This window comes from Haliotis asinina, chromosome 4 (assembly GCF_037392515.1).
Source record: "Haliotis asinina isolate JCU_RB_2024 chromosome 4, JCU_Hal_asi_v2, whole genome shotgun sequence".
Taxonomy (NCBI): domain Eukaryota; kingdom Metazoa; phylum Mollusca; class Gastropoda; order Lepetellida; family Haliotidae; genus Haliotis; species Haliotis asinina.
Genome location: NC_090283.1, coordinates 60,938,825 through 60,961,680, shown reverse-complemented (window position 1 = coordinate 60,961,680; position 22,856 = coordinate 60,938,825). Strand labels below are relative to the sequence as shown.

Below are 22,856 nucleotides of genomic sequence, written 5' to 3'. Positions count from 1 at the left end.
ATATAGCACGAATTGTAGAAGACAGAAGACCTCTCCCCCTCTCTCTCTCTTTTTTTCTCTCTCTCTCTCTCTCTCTCTCTGTGCGTGTGTGTGTGTGTGTGAATATAGTCCTTCTGAGACAACACTGGGTGGACGTCAGATTGTTTCCAACCTTACCATATAAAACATGTATATACATTGTATGTAGTTGGAAGACCATTCATGCACGTTAAATTGGATAGAAAGTACACCTTGAATACATATGTGGCATTTCTGTTGGAGAGTTGCACAGGACAATGTCATTGAAGTCAATCATGCGTAAATGTTGCTTTGATTATACAATGCCAATTTCAAAGATGACCAATGTCTCCTGTTAGGTTCTTCGGATCTTTTGAGTTGTTTCTGCTTTGACTTGAATAAGAAATGCCACTGATTGTGCTGATGCCAATTTGAAAGTTTGCTTTGGAATTGTGTGTTGTTTGCATTGGCAATGTTTAACCCCTTGTGTTGAGATCAAGCAATATATGTAAGTTCATTCCAAAAGGATAGAACTCAGATGAAAGTGTGACATGAGGAAGTATATGGCATGAGAGATAATGACCATGAGTGTTTTTAGTGGTTTCCTTTAATTGTTTGGATATGTCATCGTCATGGATATGGTCAAAGAAATGCCAACGGTTGGGCATGTTATGCTTAGGTGTAGCCGAAGTTGTGTAAGATGGGAATTCCATCTCCAATATCCAGATGTGTTTCATTTCAGTTGGTTATTACTGATGACCTTTCACTACATTGATTGGAGTGGATAGATTTTTGGGATATGACACCGTCAGAACCCAAGCAATATGACCCAAGGCATGAGATATCATCTTGCGTGAATCGTTTGTTTCATAGTATCAAAACAGCTTTCTATACCTAGGGCTGTCCTCACGATGTCGCGAACGTGTCACAAAAATGAGAAAGGTTATGATATCGACTTCATACTTTTATTTCATGAATATAACCATCAACAACCAATCCTGGTTACAATATAACAGGATGCTCTTGGCACAACATTCGGAACAAGAACAATAATAAAGTTAATGTAGCACTACTTGATGTGGCCAGGAACTTGTGATTTCTCTTAAGCGTGTCTATGAAGAGCACAGTCGTCTACAGACAAAGCTCGACTGAGAGTCATCATATCGTAGCTGCTGTCGTTGCTGTAGAAGTCTTCCTGGTCCTCGTCGTCCTCACTGTATGAACTGTCGACCTGGAGTTCGGTGAAGGAAGCATCAACGTCATTGAAGGAAGTTTCAGCATTCCAATCCGCCTCTGTATCACTTTCTCCAGAAGCATCTTTGGTGATGGCATTCACGCAGGCCTGTACCTCTTGCCACTTGATTTGTCTGAAGATGGTAAACATCTCCTTGACACCTTCCAACACCCATCGTCTCTGGATCAGCTGTTCACCTCGAATTATACACTGTTTGGAGGAGTTGGCCGTCATCTTTTGCATCAGTTTGTACACCTGCATGTCTGAAAAAGGTCAAGCGGGGAAATTAGAAGTCTTGGCAGAAATCATCAACATAAAGTCATAAAAGATTTTCAATTTGAAGATGCTAAACATTGACATTTCTACAGGCAGATAAGGACGGTTGATATATACCTAAGGTCAAGATCTCTTTGACTGCACTGTCATGGGCAAGAAGGAGACCTCTCAGCTTGATGGCAACTTGAACTGGATCCATTTTGTAGGGCTTTTCTACACAACTGTAGGCTGCAGTCGGGGCGAATACTGTGATAATTGAAAGAGGGTGTAATCGGTCCTGCAGATTGAGATGGAGTGAAGTACACTGGTACCTGGAAAGCCTTTATACTGTCCCTTAGTACAAACAAGTGGGGCTTTAGAGATCAAAGAGAGCGTTTTGGAAGCCAGTGGCAAAATCAAAGCTATACTGCAACCTCATTGGGGTTTGATCGAAAGGGGATCTCACTGTCCACTTTGAAGCACCAATCATGTTCTTGTCAAAACAAGCTTAATTGTGGTAAAGGGAGGTCTGAGGAAAGTTCAAGCAATCCAATCTCGTTATCTCCGGCGAATATCAATCAGCCTTTGTTGATGAAGTCGGGATTAATCTAACGGTGCCGTTTGTCATCTAACTTCAAATGCATTGACTTATGTTGGTGAAGGAAGAGGGTCGTTGATAAATCATTGCAGGAAAATCATCTTCTGACTGACGTAACTTCTGTTTGTAATAACTAAGAATGATAAAACTAGTTGCATAATCATAGAAAATCTCTCTTAAAGTAGGCCAAGTCAAAGTATTGAATGTATGGTCTGAATCTCTTTGACGTAGCTCATTATTTGTTAACCTCCAAATTTCTCTATCGCTTCATACATCATTAAAATATAGCACGAATTGTCGAAGACAGAAGACCTCTCCCTCTCTCTCTCTCTCTCTCTCTCTCTCTCTCTCTCTCTCTCTCTCTCTCTCTGTGTGTGTGTGTGTGTGTGTGTGAGTGTGAATATAGTCCTTCTGAGACAACACTGGGTGGACGTCAGATTGTTTCCAACCTTACCATATAAAACATGTATATACATTGTATGTAGCTGGAAGACCATTCATGCACGTTAAATTGGATAGAAAGTACACCTTGAATACATGTGTGGCATTTCTGTTGGAGAGTTGCACAGGACAATGTCATTGAAGTCAATCATGCGTAAATGTTGCTTTGATTATTCAATGCCAATTTCAAAGATAACCAATGTCTCCTGTTAGGTTCTTCGGATCTTTTGAGTTGTTTCTGCTTTGACTTGAATAAGAAATGCCACTGATTGTGCTGATGCCAATTTGAAAGTTTGCTTTGGAATTGTGTGTTGTTTACATTGGCAATGTTTAACCCCTTGTGTTGAGATCAAACAATATATGTAAGTTCATTCCAAAAGGATAGAACTCATGAAAGTGCGACATGAGGAAGTATACGGCATGAGAGATAATGACCATGAGTGTTTTTAGTGGTTTCCTTTAATTGTTTGGATATGTCATCGTCATGGATATGGTCAAAGAAATGCCAACGGTTGGGCATGTTATGCTTAGGTGTAGCCGAAGTTGTGTAAGATGGGAATTCCATCTCCAATATCTAGATGTGTTTCATTTCAGTTGGTTATTACTGATGCCCTTTCACTACATTGATTGGAATGGATAGATTTTAGGGATATGACACCGTCAGAACCCAAGCAATATGACCCAAGGCATGAGATGTCATCTCGTGTGAATCGTGTGTTTCATAGTATCAAAACAGCTTTCTATACCTAGGGCTGTCCTCACGATGTCGCGAACGTGTCACAAAAATGAGAAAGGTTATGATATCGACTTCATACTTTTATTTCATGAACATAACCATCAACAACCAATCCTGGTTACAATATAACAGGATGCTCTTGGCACAACATTCGGAACAAGAACAATAATAAAGTTAATGTAGCACTACTTGATGTGGCCAGGAACTTGTGATTTCTCTTAAGCGTGTCTATGAAGAGCACAGTCGTCTACAGACAAAGCTCGACTGAGAGTCATCATATCGTAGCTGCTGTCGTTGCTGTAGAAGTCTTCCTGGTCCTCGTCGTCCTCACTGTATGAACTGTCGACCTGGAGTTCGGTGAAGGAAGCATCAACGTCATTGAAGGAAGTTTCAGCATTCCAATCCGCCTCTGTATCACTTTCTCCAGAAGCATCTTTGGTGATGGCATTCACGCAGGCCTGTACCTCTTGCCACTTGATTTGTCTGTAGATGGTAAACATCTCCTTGACACCTTCCAACACCCATCGTCTCTGGATCAGCTGTTCACCTCGAATTATACACTGTTTGGAGGAGTTGGCCGTCATCTTTTGCATCAGTTTGTACACCTGCATGTCTGGAAAAGGTTAAACGGGGAAATTAGAAGTCTTGGCAGAAATCATCAACATAAAGTCATAAAAGATTTTCAATTTGAAGATGCTAAACATTGACATTTCTACAGGCAGATAAGGACGGTTGATATATACCTAAGGTCAAGATCTCTTTGACTGCACTGTCATGGGCAAGAAGGAGACCTCTCAGCTTGATGGCAACTTGAACTGGATCCATTTTGTAGGGCTTTTCTACACAACTGTAGGCTGCAGTCGGGGCGAATACTGTGATAATTGAAAGAGGGTGTAATCGGTCCTGCAGATTGAGATGGAGTGAAGTACACTGGTACCTGGAAAGCCTTTATACTGTCCCTTAGTACAAACAAGTGGGGCTTTAGAGATCAAAGAGAGCGTTTTGGAAGCCAGTGGCGAAATCAAAGCTATACTGCAACCTCATTGGGCTTTGATCGAAAGGGGATCTCACTGTCCACTTTGAAGCACCAATCATGTTCTTGTCAAAACAAGCTTAATTGTGGTAAAGGGAGGTCTGAGGAAAGTTCAAGCAATCCAATCTCGTTATCTCCGGCGAATATCAATCAGCCTTTGTTGATGAAGTCGGGATTAATCTAACGGTGCCGTTTGTCATCTAACTTCAAATGCATTGACTTATGTTGGTGGAGGAAGAGGGTCGTTGATAAATCATTGCAGGAAAATCATCTTCTGACTGACGTAACTTCTGTTTGTAATAACTAAGAATGATAAAACTAGTTGCATAATCATAGAAAATCTCTCTTAAAGTAGGCCAAGTCAAAGGATTGAATGTATGGTCTGAATCTCTTTGACGTAGCTCATTATTTATTAACCTCCAAATTTCTCTATCGCTTCATACATCATTAAAATATAGCACGAATTGTAGAAGACAGAAGACCTCTCTCTCTCTCTCTCTCTCTCTCTCTCTCTCTCTCTCTCTCTGTGTGTGTGTGTGTGTGTGTGTGTGTGTGTGTGAATATAGTCCTTCTGAGACAACACTGGGTGGACGTCAGATTGTTTCCAACCTTACCATATAAAACATGTATATACATTGTATGTAGCTGGAAGACCATTCATGCACGTTAAATTGGATAGAAAGTACACCTTAAATACATATGTGGCATTTCTGTTGGAGAGTTGCACAGGACAATGTCATTGAAGTCAATCATGCGTAAATGTTGCTTTGATTATTCAATGCCAATTTCAAAGATAACCAATGTCTCCTGTTAGGTTCTTCGGATCTTTTGAGTTGTTTCTGCTTTGACTTGAATAAGAAATGCCACTGATTGTGCTGATGCCAATTTGAAAGTTTGCTTTGGAATTGTGTGTTGTTTACATTGGCAATGTTTAACCCCTTGTGTTTAGATCAAACAATATATGTAAGTTCATTCCAAAAGGATAGAACTCATGAAAGTGCGACATGAGGAAGTATACGGCATGAGAGATAATGACCATGAGTGTTTTTAGTGGTTTCCTTTAATTGTTTGGATATGTCATCGTCATGGATATGGTCAAAGAAATGCCAACGGTTGGGCATGTTATGCTTAGGTGTAGCCGAAGTTGTGTAAGATGGGAATTCCATCTCCAATATCCAGATGTGTTTCATTTCAGTTGGTTATTACTGATGCCCTTTCACTACATTGATTGGAATGGATAGATTTTAGGGATATGACACCGTCAGAACCCAAGCAATATGACCCAAGGCATGAGATGTCATCTCGTGTGAATCGTGTGTTTCATAGTATCAAAACAGCTTTCTATACCTAGGGCTGTCCTCACGATGTCGCGAACGTGTCACAAAAATGAGAAAGGTTATGATATCGACTTCATACTTTTATTTCATGAACATAACCATCAACAACCAATCCTGGTTACAATATAACAGGATGCTCTTAGCACAACATTCGGAACAAGAACAATAATAAAGTTAATGTAGCACTACTTGATGTGGGCAGGAACTTGTGATTTCTCTTAAGCGTGTCTATGAAGAGCACAGTCGTCTACAGACAAAGCTCGACTGAGAGTCATCATATCGTAGCTGCTGTCGTTGCTGTAGAAGTCTTCCTGGTCCTCGTCGTCCTCACTGTATGAGCTGTCGACCTGGAGTTCGGTGAAGGAAGCATCATCGTCATTGAAGGAAGTTTCAGCATTCCAATCCGCCCCTGTATCACTTTCTCCAGAAGCATCTTTGGTGATGGCATTCACGCAGGCCTGTACCTCTTGCCACTTGATTTGTCTGTAGATGGTAAACATCTCCTTGACACCTTCCAACACCCATCGTCTCTGGATCAGCTGTTCACCTCGAATTATACACTTGTTGGAGGAGTTGGCCGTCATCTTTTGCATCAGCTTGTACACCTGCATGTCTGGAAAAGGTTAAACGGGGAAATTAGAAGTCTTGGCAGAAATCATCAACATAAAGTCATAAAAGATTTTCAATTTGAAGATGCTAAACATTGACATTTCTACAGGCAGATAAGGACGGTTGATATATACCTAAGGTCAAGATCTCTTTTACTGCATTGTCATGGGCAAGAAGGAGACCTCTCAGCTTGATGGCAACTTGAACTGGATCCATTTTGTAGGGCTTTTCTACACAACTGTAGGCTGCAGTCGGGGCGAATACTGTGATAATTGAAAGAGGGTGTAATCGGTTCTGCAGATTGAGATGGAGTGAAGTACACTGGTACCTGGAAAGCCTTTATACTGTCCCTTAGTACAAACAAGTGGGGCTTTAGAGATCAAAGAGAGCGTTCTGGAAGCCAGTGGCGAGATCAAAGCTATACTGCAACCTCATTGGGCTTTGATCGAAAGGGGATCTCACTGTCCACTTTGAAGCACCAATCATGTTCTTGTCAAAACAAGCTTAACTGTGGTAAAGGGAGGTCTGAGGAAAGTTCAAGCAATCCAATCTCGTTATCTCCGGGGAATATCAATCAGCCTTTGTTGATGAAGTCGGGATTAATCTAACGGTGCCGTTTGTCATCTAACTTCAAATGCATTGACTTATGTTGGTGGAGGAAGAGGGTCGTTGATAAATCATTGCAGGAAAATCGTCTTCTGACTGACGTAACTTATATTTGTAATAACTAAGAATGATAAAACTAGTTGCATAACAACAGAAAATCTCTCTTAAAGTAGGCCAAGTCAAAGTATTGAATGTATGGTCTGAATCTCTTTGACGTAGCTCATTATTTGTTAACCTCCAAATTTCTCTATCGCTTCATACATCATTAAAATATAGCACGAACTGTCGAAGACAGAAGACCTCTGTCTGTCTGTATGTGTGTGTGTGTGTGTGTGTGTGTGTGTGTGTGTGTGTGTGTGTGTGTGTGTGTGTGTGTGTGTGTGTGTGTGTGAATATAGTCCTTCTGAGACAACACTGGGTGGACGTCAGATTGTTTCCAACCTTACCATATAAAACATGTATATACATTGTATATAGTTGGAAGACCATTCATGCACGTTAAATTGGATAGAAAGTACACCTTGAATACATATGTGGCATTTCCGTTGGAGAGTTGCACAGGACAATGTCACTGAAGTCAATCATGCGTAAATGTTGCTTTGATTATTCAATGCCAATTTCAAAGATGACCACTGTCTCCTGTTAGGTTCTTCGGATGTTTTGAGTTGTTTCTGCTCTGACTTGAATAAGAAATGCCACTGACTTGTGCTGATGCCAATTTGAAAGTTTGCTTTGGAATTGTATGTTGTTTGCACTGGCAATGTTTAACCCCTTGTGTTCAGATCAAGCAATATATGTAAGTTCATTCCAAAAGGATAGAACACAGATGAAAGTGTGACATATGGCATGAGAGATAATGACCATGAGTGTTTTTAGTGGTTTCCTTTAATTGTTTGGATATGTCATCGTCATGGATATGGTCAAAGAAATGCCAACGGTTGGGCATGTTATGCTTAGGTGTAGCCGAAGTTGTGTAAGATGGGAATTCCATCGCCAATATCCAGATGTGTTTCATTTCAGTTGGTTATTACTGATGACCTTTCACTACATTGATTGGAGTGGATAGATTTTAGGGATATGACACCGTCAGAAGCCAAGCAATATGTCCCAAGGCATGAGATATCATCTCGTGTGAATCGTGTGTTTCATAGTATCAAAACAGCTTTCTATACCTAGGGCTGTCCTCACGATGTCGCGAACGTGTCACAAAAAATGAGAAAGGTTATGATATCGACTTCATACTTTTATTTCATGAACATAACCATCAACAACCAATCCTGGTTACAATATAACAGGATGCTCTTAGCACAACATTCGGAACAAGAACAATAATAAAGTTAATGTAGCACTACTTGATGTGGCCTGGAACTTGTGATTTCTCTTAAGCGTGTCTATGAAGAGCACAGTCGTCTACAGACAAAGCTCGACTGAGAGTCATCATATCGTAGCTGCTGTCGTTGCTGTAGAAGTCTTCCTGGTCCTCGTCGTCCTCACTGTATGAGCTGTCGACCTGGAGTTCGGTGAAGGAAGCATCATCGTCATTGAAGGAAGTTTCAGCATTCCAATCCGCCTCTGTATCACTTTCTCCAGAAGCATCTTTGGTGATGGCATTCACGCAGGCCTGTACCTCTTGCCACTTGATTTGTCTGTAGATGGTAAACATCTCCTTGACACCTTCCAACACCCATCGTCTCTGGATCAGCTGTTCACCTCGAATTATACACTTGTTGGAGGAGTTGGCCGTCATCTTTTGCATCAGCTTGTACACCTGCATGTCTGAAAAAGGTTAAACGGGGAAATTAGAAGTCTTGGCAGAAATCATCAACATAAAGTCATAAAAGATTTTCAATTTGAAGATGCTAAACATTGACATTTCTACAGGCAGATAAGGACGGTTGATATATACCTAAGGTCAAGATCTCTTTTACTGCATTGTCATGGGCAAGAAGGAGACCTCTCAGCTTGATGGCAACTTGAACTGGATCCATTTTGTAGGGCTTTTCTACACAACTGTAGGCTGCAGTCGGGGCGAATACTGTGATAATTGAAAGAGGGTGTAATCGGTCCTGCAGATTGAGATGGAGTGAAGTACACTGGTACCTGGAAAGCCTTTAAAATGTACCTTAGTACAAACAAGTGGGGCTTTAGAGATCAAAGAGAGCGTTTTGGAAGCCAGTGGCGAGATCAAAGCTATACTGCAACCTCATTGGGCTTTGATCGAAAGGGGATCTCACTGTCCACTTTGAAGCACCAATCATGTTCTTGTCAAAACAAGCTTAACTGTGGTAAAGGGAGGTCTGAGGAAAGTTCAAGCAATCCAATCTCGTTATCTCCGGGGAATATCAATCAGCCTTTGTTGATGAAGTCGGGATTAATCTAACGGTGCCGTTTGTCATCTAACTTCAAATGCATTGACTTATGTTGGTGGAGGAAGAGGGTCGTTGATAAATCATTGCAGGAAAATCGTCTTCCGACTGACGTAACTTATATTTGTAATCACTAAGAATGATAAAACTAGTTGCATAATAATAGAAAATCTCTCTTAAAGTAGGCCAAGTCAAAGTATTGAATGTATGGTCTGAATCTCTTTGACGTAGCTCATTATTTGTTAACCTCCAAATTTCTCATTCGCTTCATACATCATTAAAATATAGCACGAACTGTCGAAGACCGAAGACCTCTGTCTGTATGTGTGTGTGTGTGTGTGTGTGTGTGTGTGTGTGTGTGTGTGTGTGAATATAGTCCTTCTGAGACAACACTGGGTGGACGTCAGATTGTTTCCAACCTTACCATATAAAACATGTATATACATTGTATATAGTTGGAAGACCATTCATGCACGTTAAATTAGAAAGAAAGTACACCTTGAATACATATGGGGCATTTCCGTTGGAGAGTTGCACAGGACAATGTCACTGAAGTCAATCATGCGTAAATGTTGCTTTGATTATACAATGCCAATTTCAAAGATGACCACTGTCTCCTGTTAGGTCCTTCGGATGTTTTGAGTTGTTTCTGCTCTGACTTGAATAAGAAATGCCACTGACTTGTGCTGATGCCAATTTGAAAGTTTGCTTTGGAATTGTATGTTGTTTGCACTGGCAATGTTTAACCCCTTGTGTTCAGATCAAGCAATATATGTAAGTTCATTCCAAAAGGATAGAACACAGATGAAAGTGTGACATATGGCATGAGAGATAATGACCATGAGTGTTTTTAGTGGTTTCCTTTAATTGTTTGGATATGTCATCGTCATGGATATGGTCAAAGAAATGCCAACGGTTGGGCATGTTATGCTTAGGTGTAGCCGAAGTTGTGTAAGATGGGAATTCCATCGCCAATATCCAGATGTGTTTCATTTCAGTTGGTTATTACTGATGACCTTTCACTACATTGATTGGAGTGGATAGATTTTAGGGATATGACACCGTCAGAAGCCAAGCAATATGTCCCAAGGCATGAGATATCATCTCGTGTGAATCGTGTGTTTCATAGTATCAAAACAGCTTTCTATACCTAGGGCTGTCCTCACGATGTCGCGAACGTGTCACAAAAAATGAGAAAGGTTATGATATCGACTTCATACTTTTATTTCATGAACATAACCATCAACAACCAATCCTGGTTACAATATAACAGGATGCTCTTAGCACAACATTCGGAACAAGAACAATAATAAAGTTAATGTAGCACTACTTGATGTGGCCTGGAACTTGTGATTTCTCTTAAGCGTGTCTATGAAGAGCACAGTCGTCTACAGACAAAGCTCGACTGAGAGTCATCATATCGTAGCTGCTGTCGTTGCTGTAGAAGTCTTCCTGGTCCTCGTCGTCCTCACTGTATGAGCTGTCGACCTGGAGTTCGGTGAAGGAAGCATCATCGTCATTGAAGGAAGTTTCAGCATTCCAATCCGCCTCTGTATCACTTTCTCCAGAAGCATCTTTGGTGATGGCATTCACGCAGGCCTGTACCTCTTGCCACTTGATTTGTCTGTAGATGGTAAACATCTCCTTGACACCTTCCAACACCCATCGTCTCTGGATCAGCTGTTCACCTCGAATTATACACTTGTTGGAGGAGTTGGCCGTCATCTTTTGCATCAGCTTGTACACCTGCATGTCTGAAAAAGGTTAAACGGGGAAATTAGAAGTCTTGGCAGAAATCATCAACATAAAGTCATAAAAGATTTTCAATTTGAAGATGCTAAACATTGACATTTCTACAGGCAGATAAGGACGGTTGATATATACCTAAGGTCAAGATCTCTTTTACTGCATTGTCATGGGCAAGAAGGAGACCTCTCAGCTTGATGGCAACTTGAACTGGATCCATTTTGTAGGGCTTTTCTACACAACTGTAGGCTGCAGTCGGGGCGAATACTGTGATAATTGAAAGAGGGTGTAATCGGTCCTGCAGATTGAGATGGAGTGAAGTACACTGGTACCTGGAAAGCCTTTAAAATGTACCTTAGTACAAACAAGTGGGGCTTTAGAGATCAAAGAGAGCGTTTTGGAAGCCAGTGGCGAGATCAAAGCTATACTGCAACCTCATTGGGCTTTGATCGAAAGGGGATCTCACTGTCCACTTTGAAGCACCAATCATGTTCTTGTCAAAACAAGCTTAACTGTGGTAAAGGGAGGTCTGAGGAAAGTTCAAGCAATCCAATCTCGTTATCTCCGGGGAATATCAATCAGCCTTTGTTGATGAAGTCGGGATTAATCTAACGGTGCCGTTTGTCATCTAACTTCAAATGCATTGACTTATGTTGGTGGAGGAAGAGGGTCGTTGATAAATCATTGCAGGAAAATCGTCTTCCGACTGACGTAACTTATATTTGTAATAACAAAGAATGATAAAACTAGTTGCATAATAATAGAAAATCTCTCTTAAAGTAGGCCAAGTCAAAGTATTGAATGTATGGTCTGAATCTCTTTGACGTAGCTCATTATTTGTTAACCTCCAAATTTCTCATTCGCTTCATACATCATTAAAATATAGCACGAATTGTCGAAGACCGAAGACCTCTGTCTGTCTGTATGTGTGTGTGTGTGTGTGTGTGTGTGTGTGTGTGTGTGTGTGTGTGTGTGAATATAGTCCTTCTGAGACAACACTGGGTGGACGTCAGATTGTTTCCAACCTTACCATATAAAACATGTATATACATTGTATATAGTTGGAAGACCATTCATGCACGTTAAATTGGATAGAAAGTACACCTTGAATACATATGGGGCATTTCCGTTGGAGAGTTGCACAGGACAATGTCACTGAAGTCAATCATGCGTAAATGTTGCTTTGATTATACAATGCCAATTTCAAAGATGACCACTGTCTCCTGTTAGGTCCTTCGGATGTTTTGAGTTGTTTCTGCTCTGACTTGAATAAGAAATGCCACTGACTTGTGCTGATGCCAATTTGAAAGTTTGCTTTGGAACTGTATGTTGTTTGCACTGGCAATGTTTAACCCCTTGTGTTCAGATCAAGCAATATATGTAAGTTCATTCCAAAAGGATAGAACACAGATGAAAGTGTGACATATGGCATGAGAGATAATGACCATGAGTGTTTTTAGTGGTTTCCTTTAATTGTTTGGATATGTCATCGTCATGGATATGGTCAAAGAAATGCCAACGGTTGGGCATGTTATGCTTAGGTGTAGCCGAAGTTGTGTAAGATGGGAATTCCATCGCCAATATCCAGATGTGTTTCATTTCAGTTGGTTATTACTGATGACCTTTCACTACATTGATTGGAGTGGATAGATTTTAGGGATATGACACCGTCAGAAGCCAAGCAATATGTCCCAAGGCATGAGATATCATCTCGTGTGAATCGTGTGTTTCATAGTATCAAAACAGCTTTCTATACCTAGGGCTGTCCTCACGATGTCGCGAACGTGTCACAAAAAATGAGAAAGGTTATGATATCGACTTCATACTTTTATTTCATGAACATAACCATCAACAACCAATCCTGGTTACAATATAACAGGATGCTCTTAGCACAACATTCGGAACAAGAACAATAATAAAGTTAATGTAGCACTACTTGATGTGGCCTGGAACTTGTGATTTCTCTTAAGCGTGTCTATGAAGAGCACAGTCGTCTACAGACAAAGCTCGACTGAGAGTCATCATATCGTAGCTGCTGTCGTTGCTGTAGAAGTCTTCCTGGTCCTCGTCGTCCTCACTGTATGAGCTGTCGACCTGGAGTTCGGTGAAGGAAGCATCATCGTCATTGAAGGAAGTTTCAGCATTCCAATCCGCCTCTGTATCACTTTCTCCAGAAGCATCTTTGGTGATGGCATTCACGCAGGCCTGTACCTCTTGCCACTTGATTTGTCTGTAGATGGTAAACATCTCCTTGACACCTTCCAACACCCATCGTCTCTGGATCAGCTGTTCACCTCGAATTATACACTTGTTGGAGGAGTTGGCCGTCATCTTTTGCATCAGCTTGTACACCTGCATGTCTGAAAAAGGTTAAACGGGGAAATTAGAAGTCTTGGCAGAAATCATCAACATAAAGTCATAAAAGATTTTCAATTTGAAGATGCTAAACATTGACATTTCTACAGGCAGATAAGGACGGTTGATATATACCTAAGGTCAAGATCTCTTTTACTGCATTGTCATGGGCAAGAAGGAGACCTCTCAGCTTGATGGCAACTTGAACTGGATCCATTTTGTAGGGCTTTTCTACACAACTGTAGGCTGCAGTCGGGGCGAATACTGTGATAATTGAAAGAGGGTGTAATCGGTCCTGCAGATTGAGATGGAGTGAAGTACACTGGTACCTGGAAAGCCTTTAAAATGTACCTTAGTACAAACAAGTGGGGCTTTAGAGATCAAAGAGAGCGTTTTGGAAGCCAGTGGCGAGATCAAAGCTATACTGCAACCTCATTGGGCTTTGATCGAAAGGGGATCTCACTGTCCACTTTGAAGCACCAATCATGTTCTTGTCAAAACAAGCTTAACTGTGGTAAAGGGAGGTCTGAGGAAAGTTCAAGCAATCCAATCTCGTTATCTCCGGGGAATATCAATCAGCCTTTGTTGATGAAGTCGGGATTAATCTAACGGTGCTGTTTGTCATCTAACTTCAAATGCATTGACTTATGTTGGTGGAGGAAGAGGGTCGTTGATAAATCATTGCAGGAAAATCGTCTTCCGACTGACGTAACTTATATTTGTAATCACTAAGAATGATAAAACTAGTTGCATAATAATAGAAAATCTCTCTTAAAGTAGGCCAAGTCAAAGTATTGAATGTATGGTCTGAATCTCTTTGACGTAGCTCATTATTTGTTAACCTCCAAATTTCTCATTCGCTTCATACATCATTAAAATATAGCACGAATTGTCGAAGACCGAAGACCTCTGTCTGTCTGTATGTGTGTGTGTGTGTGTGTGTGTGTGTGTGTGTGTGTGTGTGTGTGTGTGTGTGAATATAGTCCTTCTGAGACAACACTGGGTGGACGTCAGATTGTTTCCAACCTTACCATATGAAACATGTATATACATTGTATATAGTTGGAAGACCATTCATGCACGTTAAATTGGATAGAAAGTACACCTTGAATACATATGGGGCATTTCCGTTGGAGAGTTGCACAGGACAATGTCACTGAAGTCAATCATGCGTAAATGTTGCTTTGATTATACAATGCCAATTTCAAAGATGACCACTGTCTCCTGTTAGGTCCTTCGGATGTTTTGAGTTGTTTCTGCTCTGACTTGAATAAGAAATGCCACTGACTTGTGCTGATGCCAATTTGAAAGTTTGCTTTGGAACTGTATGTTGTTTGCACTGGCAATGTTTAACCCCTTGTGTTCAGATCAAGCAATATATGTAAGTTCATTCCAAAAGGATAGAACACAGATGAAAGTGTGACATATGGCATGAGAGATAATGACCATGAGTGTTTTTAGTGGTTTCCTTTAATTGTTTGGATATGTCATCGTCATGGATATGGTCGAAGAAATGCCAACGGTTGGGCATGTTATGCTTAGGTGTAGCCGAAGTTGTGTAAGATGGGAATTCCATCGCCAATATCCAGATGTGTTTCATTTCAGTTGGTTATTACTGATGACCTTTCACTACATTGATTGGAGTGGATAGATTTTAGGGATATGACACCTTCAGAAGCCAAGCAATATGTCCCAAGGCATGAGATATCATCTCGTGTGAATCGTGTGTTTCATAGTATCAAAACAGCTTTCTATACCTAGGGCTGTCCTCACGATGTCGCGAACGTGTCACAAAAAATGAGAAAGGTTATGATATCGACTTCATACTTTTATTTCATGAACATAACCATCAACAACCAATCCTGGTTACAATATAACAGGATGCTCTTAGCACAACATTCGGAACAAGAACAATAATAAAGTTAATGTAGCACTACTTGATGTGGCCAGGAACTTGTGATTTCTCTTAAGCGTGTCTATGAAGAGCACAGTCGTCTACAGACAAAGCTCGACTGAGAGTCATCATATCGTAGCTGCTGTCGTTGCTGTAGAAGTCTTCCTGGTCCTCGTCGTCCTCACTGTATGAGCTGTCGACCTGGAGTTCGGTGAAGGAAGCATCATCGTCATTGAAGGAAGTTTCAGCATTCCAATCCGCCTCTGTATCACTTTCTCCAGAAGCATCTTTGGTGATGGCATTCACGCAGGCCTGTACCTCTTGCCACTTGATTTGTCTGTAGATGGTAAACATCTCCTTGACACCTTCCAACACCCATCGTCTCTGGATCAGCTGTTCACCTCGAATTATACACTTGATGGAGGAGTTGGCCGTCATCTTTTGCATCAGCTTGTACACCTGCATGTCTGAAAAAGGTTAAACGGGGAAATTAGAAGTCTTGGCAGAAATCATCAACATAAAGTCATAAAAGATTTTCAATTTGAAGATGCTAAACATTGACATTTCTACAGGCAGATAAGGACGGTTGATATATACCTAAGGTCAAGATCTCTTTTACTGCATTGTCATGGGCAAGAAGGAGACCTCTCAGCTTGATGGCAACTTGAACTGGATCCATTTTGTAGGGCTTTTCTACACAACTGTAGGCTGCAGTCGGGGCGAATACTGTGATAATTGAAAGAGGGTGTAATCGGTCCTGCAGATTGAGATGGAGTGAAGTACACTGGTACCTGGAAAGCCTTTATACTGTCCCTTAGTACAAACAAGTGGGGCTTTAGAGATCAAAGAGAGCGTTTTGGAAGCCAGTGGCGAGATCAAAGCTATACTGCAACCTCATTGGGCTTTGATCGAAAGGGGATCTCACTGTCCACTTTGAAGCACCAATCATGTTCTTGTCAAAACAAGCTTAACTGTGGTAAAGGGAGGTCTGAGGAAAGTTCAAGCAATCCAATCTCGTTATCTCCGGGGAATATCAATCAGCCTTTGTTGATGAAGTCGGGATTAATCTAACGGTGCCGTTTGTCATCTAACTTCAAATGCATTGACTTATGTTGGTGGAGGAAGAGGGTCGTTGATAAATCATTGCAGGAAAATCGTCTTCCGACTGACGTAACTTATATTTGTAATCACTAAGAATGATAAAACTAGTTGCATAATAATAGAAAATCTCTCTTAAAGTAGGCCAAGTCAAAGTATTGAATGTATGGTCTGAATCTCTTTGACGTAGCTCATTATTTGTCAACCTCCAAATTTCTCATTCGCTTCATACATCATTAAAATATAGCACGAATTGTCGAAGACCGAGGACCTCTGTCTGTCTGTATGTGTGTGTGTGTGTGTGTGTGTGTGTGTGTGTGTGTGTGTGTGTGTGTGTGAATATAGTCCTTCTGAGACAACACTGGGTGGACGTCAGATTGTTTCCAACCTTACCATATAAAACATGTATATACATTGTATATAGTTGGAAGACCATTCATGCACGTTAAATTGGATAGAAAGTACACCTTGAATACATATGGGGCATTTCCGTTGGAGAGTTGCACAGGACAATGTCACTGAAGTCAATCATGCGTAAATGTTGCTTTGATTATACAATGCCAATTTCAAAGATGACCACTGTCTCCTGCTAGGTTCTTCGGATGTTTTGAGTTGTTTCTGCTCTGACTTGAATAAGAAATGCCACTGACTTGTGCTGATGCCAATTTGAAAGTTTGCTTTGGAATTGTATGCTGTTTGCACTGGCAATGTTTAACCCCTTGTGTTCAGATCAAGCAATATATGTAAGTTCATTCCAAAAGGATAGAACACAGATGAAAGTGTGACATATGGCATGAGAGATAATGACCATGAGTGTTTTTAGTGGTTTCCTTTAATTGTTTGGATATGTCATCGTCATGGATATGGTCAAAGAAATGCCAACGGTTGGGCATATTATGCTTAGGTGTAGCCGAAGTTGTGTAAGATGGGAATTCCATCGCCAATATCCAGATGTGTTTCATTTCAGTTGGTTATTACTGATGACCTTTCACTACATTGATTGGAGTGGATAGATTTTAGGGATATGACACCGTCAGAAGCCAAGCAATATGTCCCAAGGCATGAGATATCATCTCGTGTGAATCGTTTGTTTCATAGTATCAAAACAGCTTTCTATACCTAGGGCTGTCCTCACGATGTCGCGAACGTGTCACAAAAATGAGAAAGGTTATGATATCGACTTCATGCTTTTATTTCATGAATATAACCATCAACAACCAATCCTGGTTACAATATAACAGGATGCTCTTGGCACAGCATTCGGAACAAGAACAATAATGAAGTTAATGTAGCACTACTTGATGTGGCCAGGAACTTGTGATTTCTCTTAAGCGTGTCTATGAAGAGCACAGTCGTCTACAGACAAAGCTCGACTGAGAGTCATCATATCGTAGCTGCTGTCGTTGCTGTAGAAGTCTTCCTGGTCCTCGTCGTCCTCACTGTATGAGCTGTCGACCTGGAGTTCGGTGAAAGAAGCATCATCGTCATTGAAGGAAGTTTCAGCATTCCAATCCGTCCCTGTATCACTTTCTCCAGAAGCATCTTTGGTGATGGCATTCACGCAGGCCTGTACCTCTTGCCACTTGATTTGTCTGTAGATGGTAAACATCTCCTTGACACCTTCCAACACCCATCGTCTCTGGATCAGCTGTTCACCTCGAATTATACACTTGATGGAGGAGTTGGCCGTCATCTTTTGCATCAGCTTGTACACCTGCATGTCTGGAAAAGGTTAAACGGGGAAATTAGAAGTCTTGGCAGAAATCATCAACATAAAGTCATAAAAGATTTTCAATTTGAAGATGCTAAACATTGACATTTCTACAGGCAGATAAGGACGGTTGATATATACCTAAGGTCAAGATCTCTTTGACTGCATTGTCATGGGCAAGAAGGAGACCTCTCAGCTTGATGGCAACTTGAACTGGATCCATTTTGTAGAGCTTTTCTACACAACTGTAGGCTGCAGTCGTGGCGAATACTGTGATAATTGAAAGAGGGTGTAATCGGTCCTGCAGATTGAGATGGAGTGAAGTACACTGGTACCTGGAAAGCCTTTATACTGTCCCTTAGTACAAACAAGTGGGGCTTTAGAGATCAAAGAGAGCGTTTTGGAAGCCAGTGGCGAGATCAAAGCTATACTGCAACCTCATTGGGCTTTGATCGAAAGGGGATCTCACTGTCCACTTTGAAGCACCAATCATGTTCTTGTCAAAACAAGCTTAACTGTGGTAAAGGGAGGTCTGAGGAAAGTTCAAGCAATCCAATCTCGTTATCTCCGGGGAATATCAATCAGCCTTTGTTGATGAAGTCGGGATTAATCTAACGGTGCCGTTTGTCATCTAACTTCAAATGCATTGACTTATGTTGGTGGAGGAAGAGGGTCGTTGATAAATCATTGCAGGAAAATCGTCTTCCGACTGACGTAACTTATATTTGTAATCACTAAGAATGATAAAACTAGTTGCATAATAATAGAAAATCTCTCTTAAAGTAGGCCAAGTCAAAGTATTGAATGTATGGTCTGAATCTCTTTGACGTAGCTCATTATTTGTTAACCTCCAAATTTCTCATTCGCTTCATACATCATTAAAATATAGCACGAATTGTCGAAGACCGAAGACCTCTGTCTGTCTGTATGTGTGTGTGTGTGTGTGTGTGTGTGTGTGTGTGTGTGTGTGTGTGTGTGTGTGTGTATGTGTGTGTGTGTGTGAATATAGTCCTTCTGAGACAACACTAGGTGGACGTCAGATTGTTTCCAACCTTACCATATTAAACATGTATATACATTGTATATAGTTGGAAGACCATTCATGCACGTTAAATTGGATAGAAAGTACACCTTGAATACATATGGGGCATTTCCGTTGGAGAGTTGCACAGGACAATGTCACTGAAGTCAATCATGCGTAAATGTTGCTTTGATTATACAATGCCAATTTCAAAGATGACCACTGTCTCCTGTTAGGTTCTTCGGATGTTTTGAGTTGTTTCTGCTCTGACTTGAATAAGAAATGCCACTGACTTGTGCTGATGCCAATTTGAAAGTTTGCTTTGGAATTGTATGCAGTTTGCACTGGCAATGTTTAACCCCTTGTGTTCAGATCAAGCAATATATGTAAGTTCATTCCAAAAGGATAGAACACAGATGAAAGTGTGACATATGGCATGAGAGATAATGACCATGAGTGTTTTTAGTGGTTTCCTTTAATTGTTTGGATATGTCATCGTCATGGATATGGTCAAAGAAATGCCAACGGTTGGGCATGTTATGCTTAGGTGTAGCCGAAGTTGTGTAAGATGGGAATTCCATCGCCAATATCCAGATGTGTTTCATTTCAGTTGGTTATTACTGATGACCTTTCACTACATTGATTGGAGTGGATAGATTTTAGGGATATGACACCGTCAGAACCCAAGCAATATGTCCCAAGGCATGAGATATCATCTCGTGTGAATCGTTTGTTTCATAGTATCAAAACAGCTTTCTATACCTAGGGCTGTCCTCACGATGTCGCGAACGTGTCACAAAAATGAGAAAGGTTATGGTATCGACTTCATACTTTTATTTCATGAACATAACCATCAACAACCAATCCTGGTTACAATATAATAGGATGCTCTTGGCACAGCATTCGGAACAAGAACAATAATGAAGTTAATGTAGCACTACTTGATGTGACCTGGAACTTGTGATTTCTCTTAAGCGTGTCTATGAAGAGCACAGTCGTCTACAGACAAAGCTCGACTGAGAGTCATCATATCGTAGCTGCTGTCGTTGCTGTAGAAGTCTTCCTGGTCCTCGTCGTCCTCACTGTATGAGCTGTCGACCTGGAGTTCGGTGAAAGAAGCATCATCGTCATTGAAGGAAGTTTCAGCATTCCAATCCGTCCCTGTATCACTTTCTCCAGAAGCGTCTTTGGTGATGGCATTCACGCAGGCCTGTACCTCTTGCCACTTGATTTGTCTGTAGATGGTAAACATCTCCTTGACACCTTCCAACACCCATCGTCTCTGGATCAGCTGTTCACCTCGAATTATACACTTGATGGAGGAGTTGGCCGTCATCTTTTGCATCAGCTTGTACACCTGCATGTCTGGAAAAGGTTAAACGGGGAAATTAGAAGTCTTGGCAGAAATCATCAACATAAAGTCATAAAAGATTTTCAATTTGAAGATGCTAAACATTGACATTTCTACAGGCAGATAAGGACGGTTGATATATACCTAAGGTCAAGATCTCTTTTACTGCATTGTCATGGGCAAGAAGGAGACCTCTCAGCTTGATGGCAACTTGAACTGGATCCATGTTGTAGGGCTTTTCTACACAACTGTAGGCTGCAGTCGGGGCGAATACTGTGATAATTGAAAGAGGGTGTAATCGGTCCTGCAGATTGAGATGGAGTGAAGTACACTGGTACCTGGAAAGCCTTTATACTGTCCCTTAGTACAAACAAGTGGGGCTTTAGAGATCAAAGAGAGCGTTTTGGAAGCCAGTGGCGAGATCAAAGCTATACTGCAACCTCATTGGGCTTTGATCGAAAGGGGATCTCACTGTCCACTTTGAAGCACCAATCATGTTCTTGTCAAAACAAGCTTAACTGTGGTAAAGGGAGGTCTGAGGAAAGTTCAAGCAATCCAATCTCGTTATCTCCGGGGAATATCAATCAGCCTTTGTTGATGAAGTCGGGATTAATCTAACGGTGCCGTTTGTCATCTAACTTCAAATGCATTGACTTATGTTGGTGGAGGAAGAGGGTCGTTGATAAATCATTGCAGGAAAATCGTCTTCCGACTGACGTAACTTATATTTGTAATCACTAAGAATGATAAAACTAGTTGCATAATAATAGAAAATCTCTCTTAAAGTAGGCCAAGTCAAAGTATTGAATGTATGGTCTGAATCTCTTTGACGTAGCTCATTATTTGTTAACCTCCAAATTTCTCATTCGCTTCATACATCATTAAAATATAGCACGAATTGTCGAAGACCGAAGACCTCTGTCTGTCTGTATGTGTGTGTGTGTGTGTGTGTGTGTGTGTGTGTGTGTGAATATAGTCCTTCTGAGACAACACTGAGTGGACGTCAGATTGTTTCCAACCTTACCATATAAAACATGTATATACATTGTATGTAGTTGGAAGACCATTCATGCACGTTAAATTGGATAGAAAGTACACCTTGAATACATATGGGGCATTTCCGTTGGAGAGTTGCACAGGACAATGTCACTGAAGTCAATCATGCGTAAATGTTGCTTTGATTATACAATGCCAATTTCAAAGATGACCACTGTCTCCTGTTAGGTTCTTCGGATGTTTTGAGTTGTTTCTGCTCTGACTTGAATAAGAAATGCCACTGACTTGTGCTGATGCCAATTTGAAAGTTTGCTTTGGAATTGTATGTTGTTTGCACTGGCAATGTTTAACCCCTTGTGTTCAGATCAAGCAATATATGTAAGTTCATTCCAAAAGGATAGAACACAGATGAAAGTGTGACATATGGCATGAGAGATAATGACCATGAGTGTTTTTAGTGGTTTCCTTTAATTGTTTGGATATGTCATCGTCATGGATATGGTCAAAGAAATGCCAACGGTTGGGCATGTTATGCTTAGGTGTAGCCGAAGTTGTGTAAGATGGGAATTCCATCGCCAATATCCAGATGTGTTTCATTTCAGTTGGTTATTACTGATGACCTTTCACTACATTGATTGGAGTGGATAGATTTTAGGGATATGACACCGTCAGAACCCAAGCAATATGTCCCAAGGCATGTGATATCATCTCGTGTGAATCGTTTGTTTCATAGTATCAAAACAGCTTTCTATACCTAGGGCTGTCCTCACGATGTCGCGAACGTGTCACAAAAATGAGAAAGGTTATGATATCGACTTCATACTTTTATTTCATGAATATAACCATCAACAACCAATCCTGGTTACAATATAACAGGATGCTCTCGGCACAGCATTCGGAACAAGAACAATAATGAAGTTAATGTAGCACTACTTGATGTGGCCTGGAACTTGTGATTTCTCTTAAGCGTGTCTATGAAGAGCACAGTCGTCTACAGACAAAGCTCGACTGAGAGTCATCATATCGTAGCTGCTGTCGTTGCTGTAGAAGTCTTCCTGGTCCTCGTCGTCCTCACTGTATGAGCTGTCGACCTGGAGTTCGGTGAAAGAAGCATCATCGTCACTGAAGGAAGTTTCAGCATTCCAATCCGCCCCTGTATCACTTTCTCCAGAAGCATCTTTGGTGATGGCATTCACGCAGGCCTGTACCTCTTGCCACTTGATTTGTCTGTAGATGGTAAACATCTCCTTGACACCTTCCAACACCCATCGTCTCTGGATCAGCTGTTCACCTCGAATTATACACTTGTTGGAGGAGTTGGCCGTCATCTTTTGCATCAGCTTGTACACCTGCATGTCTGAAAAAGGTTAAACGGGGAAATTAGAAGTCTTGGCAGAAATCATCAACATAAAGTCATAAAAGATTTTCAATTTGAAGATGCTAAACATTGACATTTCTACAGGCAGATAAGG

At 41.0% G+C, this 22,856-nt stretch overlaps 5 protein-coding genes across 5 annotated transcripts; all 5 read right to left on the bottom strand.

The window, feature by feature from the left end:
• Positions 1–5,849: 5,849 nt before the first annotated feature.
• LOC137282023 (uncharacterized) lies at positions 5,850–6,456 on the bottom strand. The gene is made up of 2 exons (XM_067813777.1): positions 6,375–6,456; positions 5,850–6,244 (listed from the first exon to the last, which is right to left on the bottom strand). Exons 1-2 carry the CDS (start codon positions 6,454–6,456, stop codon positions 5,850–5,852), a joined length of 477 nt encoding a protein of 158 aa, XP_067669878.1.
• Positions 6,457–8,227: 1,771 nt separating this feature from the next.
• Positions 8,228–8,834, bottom strand: LOC137282013 (uncharacterized). Its single transcript, XM_067813765.1, has 2 exons — positions 8,753–8,834; positions 8,228–8,622 (listed from the first exon to the last, which is right to left on the bottom strand). The coding sequence occupies exons 1-2, from the start codon at positions 8,832–8,834 to the stop codon at positions 8,228–8,230; spliced, it is 477 nt and encodes a 158-aa protein (XP_067669866.1).
• Positions 8,835–10,571: 1,737 nt separating this feature from the next.
• Positions 10,572–11,178, bottom strand: LOC137282021 (uncharacterized). Its single transcript, XM_067813775.1, has 2 exons — positions 11,097–11,178; positions 10,572–10,966 (listed from the first exon to the last, which is right to left on the bottom strand). Exons 1-2 carry the CDS (start codon positions 11,176–11,178, stop codon positions 10,572–10,574), a joined length of 477 nt encoding a protein of 158 aa, XP_067669876.1.
• Positions 11,179–12,923: 1,745 nt separating this feature from the next.
• LOC137282026 (uncharacterized) lies at positions 12,924–13,530 on the bottom strand. Its single transcript, XM_067813780.1, has 2 exons — positions 13,449–13,530; positions 12,924–13,318 (listed from the first exon to the last, which is right to left on the bottom strand). Exons 1-2 carry the CDS (start codon positions 13,528–13,530, stop codon positions 12,924–12,926), a joined length of 477 nt encoding a protein of 158 aa, XP_067669881.1.
• Positions 13,531–15,279: 1,749 nt separating this feature from the next.
• On the bottom strand, positions 15,280–15,886 carry LOC137282020 (uncharacterized). Its single transcript, XM_067813774.1, has 2 exons — positions 15,805–15,886; positions 15,280–15,674 (listed from the first exon to the last, which is right to left on the bottom strand). Exons 1-2 carry the CDS (start codon positions 15,884–15,886, stop codon positions 15,280–15,282), a joined length of 477 nt encoding a protein of 158 aa, XP_067669875.1.
• Between the last annotated feature and the right edge of the window lie 6,970 nt (positions 15,887–22,856).

Bases quoted from the DNA above. Each gene is read 5' to 3' on its own strand.
- LOC137282023 (XM_067813777.1), bottom strand. From the start codon at position 6,456: ATGGATCCAGTTCAAGTTGCCATCAAGCTGAGAGGTCTCCTTCTTGCC. The intron at 6,245-6,374 runs GTATATATCAAC...AACCTTTTCCAG, and splicing joins AAAAGAGATCTTGACCTTAG to ACATGCAGGTGTACAAGCTG.
- LOC137282013 (XM_067813765.1), bottom strand. From the start codon at position 8,834: ATGGATCCAGTTCAAGTTGCCATCAAGCTGAGAGGTCTCCTTCTTGCC. The intron at 8,623-8,752 runs GTATATATCAAC...AACCTTTTTCAG, and splicing joins AAAAGAGATCTTGACCTTAG to ACATGCAGGTGTACAAGCTG.
- LOC137282021 (XM_067813775.1), bottom strand. From the start codon at position 11,178: ATGGATCCAGTTCAAGTTGCCATCAAGCTGAGAGGTCTCCTTCTTGCC. The intron at 10,967-11,096 runs GTATATATCAAC...AACCTTTTTCAG, and splicing joins AAAAGAGATCTTGACCTTAG to ACATGCAGGTGTACAAGCTG.
- LOC137282026 (XM_067813780.1), bottom strand. From the start codon at position 13,530: ATGGATCCAGTTCAAGTTGCCATCAAGCTGAGAGGTCTCCTTCTTGCC. The intron at 13,319-13,448 runs GTATATATCAAC...AACCTTTTTCAG, and splicing joins AAAAGAGATCTTGACCTTAG to ACATGCAGGTGTACAAGCTG.
- LOC137282020 (XM_067813774.1), bottom strand. From the start codon at position 15,886: ATGGATCCAGTTCAAGTTGCCATCAAGCTGAGAGGTCTCCTTCTTGCC. The intron at 15,675-15,804 runs GTATATATCAAC...AACCTTTTTCAG, and splicing joins AAAAGAGATCTTGACCTTAG to ACATGCAGGTGTACAAGCTG.